We start from the raw sequence: 8,111 nt of genomic DNA, 5'->3' as shown, positions 1-8,111 counted from the left end.
TCGTCGTCATTAGAAAAGATGTAGGAGACCCCGATGCGAGGCCCGTCGTCCCGGTCCACGCCGGTAGGGTCGGCCGTGGGAACTTCCTTGTAACTTAGGTGGGTCAGTTTCTCCACCTGATTGCCCATCACGCTGCGGACACACGTTCACACCGCCGCCAGGGGAGAAGGCGAAACCACCACTAGGGTCATTGGCCCAGGTCCCCGGTCAGGGGCCGAGGCCACCTGTTGGGAGAGGAAGGCAAGGAAGACGTGGAAGCCATGTAGCAGCCTCTCCGTGAAGGCGTTTTGTTATGAAGAGGAGAAAGAATGGGTGGGGGGCAAGCACCTGGAGCCATGTTAGAGGGAGCCTCGGGTGTGGCGAGTCTTCTCCCATTTTTCTACCTCCAGGGTCACGATCACAGGACACGAGGGAACTCCAGCCCTCTCCTGCCCGCAGCCCTTCACCTGGCCTGGGCTGAAGCCCAATGCATCAGCAGCTCCCACAGCTTCCGCCCGCGCCCTACCTGCCGAGCCCGGGCGGAGAGGTGGAGTGGGGACACATAAACTTTATTCCAATTCCCCCTATCCCAACTTCCCCTCCCACCCTTGGGCCCTAACTAGTCCCTGGGATGTCCCCCCACCCCCAACGTCTTCAGCCCCTGGGGAACGAGCGAGGATCCCGTAGCGCGGCCTGGGCAGGTGAGCCACCCTACCTGGCTCACCTGCGGCGCTTCCTCCTCCCGGCTCGCCCGCCCCTCCCCCGCGCGTCCGCCCGCCCTCGGGCTCCGGTTACCTGTGCAAACTCACCCGCAGAGAGGTGGAGGCCGGGGGGAGTGGGGAGGGCCCCCCTTCCGAACCTCGCGACTTCTAGGGCGAGTTTGCAGGTGTGGGCTCCGCAGTCTCTTCTCTCCCGGCGCGGGCGGCACTGAGGCTCGGCAGAGGGGATCGACGCATGTCCTCCCCCCGCGGCTGCGTAGCGCCCCAGGACTTGAAGGTGGAGGGGGGATAATCCTGTTCACACCGTGCCTCTTCCCTTCTGCTGGGACTGCTGGCCCCCCTCAACCAGCTCTCAGGGGAAGTGGGGTGCAAAGAGAAGGAGGGAGCCTCGCTGCCCGGGGGCCGCAGCTCCCGCTCGGGCCGGGTGAGCAACAAGCGCTGGAGCGGGAGGGACCGGATTGTAGATCCGGCTCCCGGGCGGGAGCGCAGCCCGTGGCATTTAAAGAGACAGGCATTCGCTCCCTCAGCTTGGGTCTTTCCCACACGGCGTCCAGCCGCCGGCATCCCCGCCTCCGCCCCGCCCACTGGGGCAACTGGGCCCCGCCCAGGCCACGCCCCTCGCCGGAGCGGGTTTAAATCCTGCTGGTAAATAATCTACCCCCTGGCTGCCGCTGGCGCATGGCGCGCAGGGTGTCTATGCCGGCCACACGCGACCCTGCTGGCCTTCGTCGTTTTCCGAGCTGTGGCCCTAAAAAGTTGGAAGGCAAACACTGGCAGGTAACGATGAGAGGGAAGAAGAAAGAGTTCGTTCTTCCTTGTCCCTTATGCCTCTTCCGGAGAACTTGGAGAAGGATGAACAATTAATTAGACTCCTGCTTCTCTTTTCTTTCCTAGAATTCATTTCTTGCCCGAAAGGTCACGGGAAAGGGACTCTACCGGGACAACTCAAGAAGTATTAACTTAGAAGTGTTTCCAGAATAAGTAATGTGAAAATGTGGGGTAGGAAAAAACATTAGCAGAAAGGAAACAGTAAAACAGAACTAAGGCTCCCAAGACCAACCCTCTATTAGATGTAGTAAAACAGAACGAAGGCTCCCAAGACCAACCCTCTATTAGATGTCCTTCGAAGTTAGTACAGAGTTGCACAACCTCCGTTGTTGTTTCCCAAAAGGTACAGTTCCTAGTAGAAAAGCGCACAGCTCTAGCTACTTTTCTTGGGTTAGATAAGAATTGCCTAATTGTCCTTAAAATAGAAACAAATTAGCGAGAGGCCCCTGGTTAATATGTTTCCTTCCTCCAGGGTTAGGGAAGTGAAGGGTATTGCCTATTTAACTACCGCAGGTAGCACCCCACCCCTCCCCCCCACCCACCGATTTCAGGTCTTGTACCTAAGAGGTAGACTCCTGAAGAGTGCTTTATTTCTTTTTAAATGATGGGTCAGGATGGGGGGGGGGAGTTCACAGCTTCATTTACAATACACAAGCTAAGGCTCTCACATGCTGGCGCCCAAAGTAGTTTGTAGTAGACTTAAGAATGCAACTCAAGACCTGTACCCTGTTTTCCACCACTGTTTCTTTTGACTAAAATTTTCCAGGTAACACTATTATTTATTCAGTGTGTGTACCAACCAGTGGAAACAGGGATATACTGACACTACTGTGATGCTTTTTAGTTTGAGAGGGGGGGAAATCAATCTACGTATGTACTTCTGAGCCGGAACAATCAATACTGGCAAGAACTGGGATGGAAGGAAGTTAGTCCTTCAGCAAGTCTAAGACCACAGTAGAAGTTAGACCAAAATGAGATTTGTTTCTGTAGAGCAGATTAAATTTAAATATTTTCAGACCACCTCAGGCACAGGTGACTGAATGAATACCACCTCCCCACCCCCAGATGTTTTGAGCCACCTGCTCAATGCTACTTGTCACTGCTCTGTGAGCTCACAGAAGTCTTAATTTATTTTTTTTTTCAGAAAGATTTTTGCTATAGGGCACATATGCTCACCAGAGAGACACAGAAAGTGAGAAATCACCACTCAGCCGGGAGGGGGGGATGGACACTCCACAATCCCTTCTCCATTCTCCTGCCAGGATTATGGGTGTACATACACAGGGTCCTAGCATGAGTCTTTAAGATGCTGGGTGCAGGACTTGAACTGTGGTGGACCATGTGGGAGTCCAGTGATGTAACCATTATGCTATGTGCTGGTCACAGCTCATAGAAATTTTATAGAGGGAACCAGCAGTTAGCGAAATGGCTGTCGCTGGACTCCCACGTAGTCGACCACAGTTTACGTCCCGGACCTGGTGGCTTAAAACTCACACCGGGCGCGTGTGCATGCGTGCCCAAGATCCCGAGAGGAGAATGGAGAAGGGATTGCGGTGTGACCATCTCCCCTGGGGGGTGATTTCTCGCTTTCTGTCTCTCTGTCTCTCTCTGTCTGTCTGGTGAGGAGTGGTGGCTCCCTGTAGCAAAAACCTCTCCAAAAAAAAAAAAAAAAAAAAGGGAATTTTATAGAGAAGAGTTAGACTTGGTGCGACAGTGTCTGGTCCCCCTATGTCTGTCAGACGGGGACCTCTCTGCCACTTCGGGCATGGTAAGCCGCTTTGCCCCTGTGTGGCACTGGGCGTGTTGGCCGTGGGCAGGAGAAACTGTAGAAGGACGCAGTGGTGTGACCGTTTGCTGCCAGCACTCTGAGTCAAAGAAAAAAACTGATGTGAAAACAATGTCTAGGGGAACCAGCAGTTAGCGTAATGGCTATGTCGCTGGACTCCCACGTAGTCGACCGCAGTTCGTGTCCTGGACCCTGTGGCTTAAAACTCAACGCCGGGCACGTGCGCGTGCGTGCCCAAGATCCCGAGAGGAGAATGGAGGAGAAGGGATTGCGGCGTGACCATCTCCCCTGGGTGGGGATTGATTTCTTGCTTTCTGTCTCTTTGTCTCTCTCTCCCGCCCCCTACAGGGAAAAATCTCCCCCAAAAAAAAAAAAAAAAAAAAACCAATGTCTAGTTCTCTAGGTGTCTCGAACTCTATTCGTGGCAGTGGCTCAATATTCCTTGAACTGACCAACCCACAAAGTCCCAAAGGAACTGGCCCTTGGTCATCTTTATGTCTGATCTTGGCGATAGATCAAGAATTACTTCCTGGTTTTATAAGGGAGTGAGTGAGTGGAGACTCGGTGCTTCTGGATGGTTGGCCCCTGGTGCAGATTCTTCCATTACTGCCTGTCTAGAGTTCTGGTCACTTAGGCCATCAGAGGTTACCAAATGGCTCCCAAGCATGCTTTGCTCATCTTAAAACTGTTTCATGAAATTAAGTCATTAACAATTTGAAAATGTGGACGGTCTCATATAAAAATTCAGATTTCTAGCTTCACTGGAGAACTCTAAAGCTATGAGACCATCATGGTTATGTTCCAAGATGGCGGCAAAGAGCTAGAACTGAGCGGTGGTTGTGTCGGTGAGAGGTGGTCTCAGTGTGGCCTCAGCCTCTGTCCGGACCACCTCAGCCACCGCAGCCCCTCGCCTGGCCCTAGGAGTCTCTCTCTCTCCATCACCCAATATACACACTACACATTTTATCACATGGCTGTATGTAACCCAGCACTTGATCATGTGCTACCTGTATTATCCTCTAATTCATGAATTTTTCTAAGAAGAACCTTATTCACAATGTTTCTTGAAGCTGCTTGTTTCTAGGTAGCCGCTAGTGTTTTCTGCCAAGCTTTCATTCTATAGCACAATGGTTACAGTTCTAGGTTTTGTTAGATGTTTACATCCTCGTGAAGCTCAGCATAGTGGGGCAGACAGAGAAAGAGATTCCTTAGGACACTGTGACATGTCCAGTAAGAAGAGGAAATACAAGATGCCGAAGGGATTAGTGGGTACAAAAATGAAAGACAAAATATCTGTCATCTAGTGGAGGACAAGATGAGACAGAGAAAACCCTATGTTTGAGAGCCATTTGGTAACCTCTGATGGCCTAAGTGACCCTAGGGAGGATGTACCCTAGACAGGCATTAATGGAAAATCTGCACCAGGGGCCAACTAACCAGCAGGGTCCTCCTGCTGCCTGGTCCACCTGCAGCCTTCCGTCAGCCTCAGGTTATGGGTAAGCGTGTCATGACCGTGTACTCAGGGAGGTCTCTGACCTTGAACCAGGAACCTTTCCATGTGGGATTGTTCCATAAAGTGTCAAGCATCACCATTTAGCACTGTACCACCATCTGTCCCACTCCCATTCTACAATATATAACAAAAATTTATTTAAAATATGTAACACATTTTGAGTAGCTGGTTTTTACCAAGTTTTCAGAATACACACATGGACATAGCAGACAAAGAAACTCTTTTTATGGCATTTTCATGTTGATGGGCGTAGAACAGTGATAAGTAGGTAAATGGGTAAGTATATCAGAGGGAGGGGAACTGACCCCATAGCCTAGTGGTTAAGGAAATCAGATCCCACATGGCTAACCACAGTTTGAATCCTAGCCCTGGTGGCTTGAAAAACATGCCAGGTACATGTGTGTGCATGCCCTAACTCACAACAGGATGGAGAATTGGGGGAGAGGGATTGCAGTATGACACCCCCTCCCACATTGGATGGTGCTTTCCCTTTCTCTCACTTTCACTCTTTCACTCTCTTGTGAGTGCATGTATCTTCTTGCAATTAAGAAGAAAAGAAGGAGAATATCCAAGAGGGGGAAAAACTGAAATAGGGAAATAGGATTGAACGACATCACTCAGTAGAGAAGGGCAGAGTGGTATTGGGTAAGACGGTCAAGGAAGGAGCCCTGAGGAAGGGAGCTGGAGCCTGGACTGGAAGGATGAGAAAGAGCTGTTCTTGGCATTCCCTCTAGAGGGTAGACCGTGAGCAAAGACCGTGATGGGAGATGCAGGCCGAAGTGCAAAAGCCTGTGGGGAAGGTGGACTTCAGGAGGAAGAAAGGAAACAAGCCCCACTGAGAGCAGCATTGTGTTGTTACTTTTTTTTTTTTTGGAGAGGTTTTTACTATAGGGTATATGCACTCGCCAGAAAGATAGAGAGACAGAAAGCAAGAAATCACCCCTCAGGGGGATGGCCATGCCATAATCCCTTCTCCTCCCTGGATCTAGGGCACACACGCACATGCACCCGGCATGAATTTAAGCCACTGGGTCCAGGCCTTGAACCATGGTCGACTACATGGGAGTTCAGCAACATAGCCATTATACCATCTGCTGGTCCCTGAGAGCCGCATTGTGAAGAGGACAGGTGTTTGGGGCAGATAGAACCCAATGAGCACCTGGAAAAGCCTGTGGAGGTGCCTTCTCCGAGAACAATCGTTTGATAAAGAAATGTTAGCTGGATTTGCATTCTCAGCTATTCTGTCACTTCTTCCCCTCAGCAGTGACCCAAGGGTCACATCCCCCACACCTGTCAGAGGAGGCATTCAATAAAAACAAGTTATGTTGAATGCCACTTAGTCACTCTTACAGCATTCCTGTCCAGACCAGAGGAGAATAATGGAGAATTGACGTTTTTACCTGACAAGGCATCAGCCCCGACTCTGCAGGTGTGGTAGAGCTCTTGGTTCTAAATGGCTCGTTCTGAGAGTGTACAAAGCAGGAGCACGAGGGCAGCATTATCTGATCGGGCAATCTGGAACTCTGCCTATTCCCCAGAGGTGGGGCCCCAGCCTCATGGCAGCAGCAGGCCGCCCAGCGAGTTTGCTGGAAAACAGGTTCCTCCATGCCACCTTTACACCAGGAATCTCCCAGACTTCCCTGCACCTGTTATCTGCTGTCTAGGTTCTCTTGTGACCTTAGGAGGTGAGCGGGAATAGAAGGGTGCCAGATGACTGGGACAAGGGTCCTGTCTGCTAGCTGTGTGACCTTGGGACCGTCTCTCCCCTCTACAACTCATTTTCCAATATCTAAAGTAGGGCTTATGAGACTACCTGCCTCCCTGTGAGGCCTCAGATGAGGTTGTATGTGTGGAAGGACCTCATAAGCCCTAAAGGCCATGTAGACACCAGGTGTCTACACTGGCATGGGAGCCAGAGGCTGACTTAATATTGGGGGCGAGAGGTGCTGTGGTAATCATCACACTAAATCTCCACACCTTCTCTGGTATTGACCTTTCCCAGATAACGCAAAGGCCCAAGAAGGTGGTTCTGAATCTCGCTCACAGTAAGCGGGAGTGACTGGGTTCAAATCCAAATCCAGTTCCCTCTGGATCAGTTCTTCTTATTGTCAAGTGGCCTCAGAAGCACCAACAGGTATGTTTGCTCGGCCAGAAATGGGCAGATCTGAGAGACCAACTGTCCCTGTTTACCCAGGACTTCCCTGGTTTTAGCACTGAAGGCTGCATGTCCCAGGCACACTGGGGCAGGTTTGCCCTCCTGAGCCAAGGCCTGGCATAAGGGTAGAGTGGGGGATGTTGCTGGGATGGAGCGGGCAGTGGGAAGGGAAGCCAGGGGACTTGCCTAGACCTCGTTCTCACTTCCAGGCAAGGTTACACATACACCAGCAGCTGCCTAGACAGGGTCATCTAATAAAACAGGCAGTAAATGTTATCATCTGCTTTTAGCAATCATTTCTTTTTTTAAAAAAAAAATCAGACCCTTCATACTATGTGAAAGCTAGGCCTGCCTCGCCTTTGAGAGGTGTCGGCTCGCAGCTGCTCTCCTTACCCTCCCAGCCTGCCTGTCTTTGGCTTTAAAGCTGCGTAAAGAATTTTACACTTTGACCAAATTATTACTTGACCTTTAGATTAAGGAGGGAAGAACAGAGGCTGCTGAATGATGTCCTTTTCCTTGGCTTCTGTATTTCATTTGCTTGGATCACCAGAGCAGGCTCTCCCAAACAGGCTGGGCCAGAGCTGGTCAGCCCTGGGGGTAGTGGAATGAAGAGTTGCTCTGAAAAGGATCTGGGGCTGTAGACCACCCCATCAGCTCTCAGTGCATTTATCCTGTAGCTGGTTGTCTGTGGGGAAGCTTCCACTCCTTCCCTGGGAGAGGGCATATCAGTAAGAAGATACTGAACTGGTCCCTCTTGAAGGCCTGCTGTTGGAGGCGGCCCCTGCCATCACTCGGTTGCTGTTGAACCAGAGTTTGATTTGTGCTCAGGAGTCAGAGCTTGTAGCTGGGCTCCTGCAGGAACCTCATGAAAGATGCATTTCACCAGGCAGTTCCAGGGGAGAGGCTGGCTTAAATTACAGCTCTACAAATCCAAATATTGGCATATCTGCAAATCCAAATGTGGGGATTTTTTTTTTTTAAATCAAAATTCTAAGAATCTTATTCTGCACTTCTTGTGCAAGAAGGGCACAATGAGCAATTCACCAGGCTGAGAATAATGACAGAGCTTCAGCAGAGCAAAACCAACCTCCTTTTCTTTCCTTGGGCGTTCTTCATGCTTCCAGGGAAAGA

The 8,111-nt window shown here is 50.8% G+C and overlaps 1 protein-coding gene across 1 annotated transcript in view; it reads right to left on the bottom strand.

The window, feature by feature from the left end:
• Window positions 1-1,225, bottom strand: part of LRATD2 (LRAT domain containing 2) — a gene marked incomplete in the record, with an annotated part of 5,363 nt that extends 4,138 nt beyond the window's left edge. Inside the window, 2 exon segments of the mRNA XM_014589042.2 lie at window positions 1-224; window positions 789-1,225. Coding sequence (XP_014444528.1) covers window positions 1-128 — 128 coding nt within the window.
• Between the last annotated feature and the right edge of the window lie 6,886 nt (window positions 1,226-8,111).

Source organism: Tupaia chinensis, unplaced genomic scaffold (assembly GCF_000334495.1).
Source record: "Tupaia chinensis unplaced genomic scaffold, TupChi_1.0 Scaffold000328_1, whole genome shotgun sequence".
In the NCBI taxonomy this organism is placed as follows: domain Eukaryota; kingdom Metazoa; phylum Chordata; class Mammalia; order Scandentia; family Tupaiidae; genus Tupaia; species Tupaia belangeri.
The sequence above is the reverse complement of the archived record's forward strand: the minus strand, read 5'-3'. Positions and strand labels throughout refer to the sequence as shown.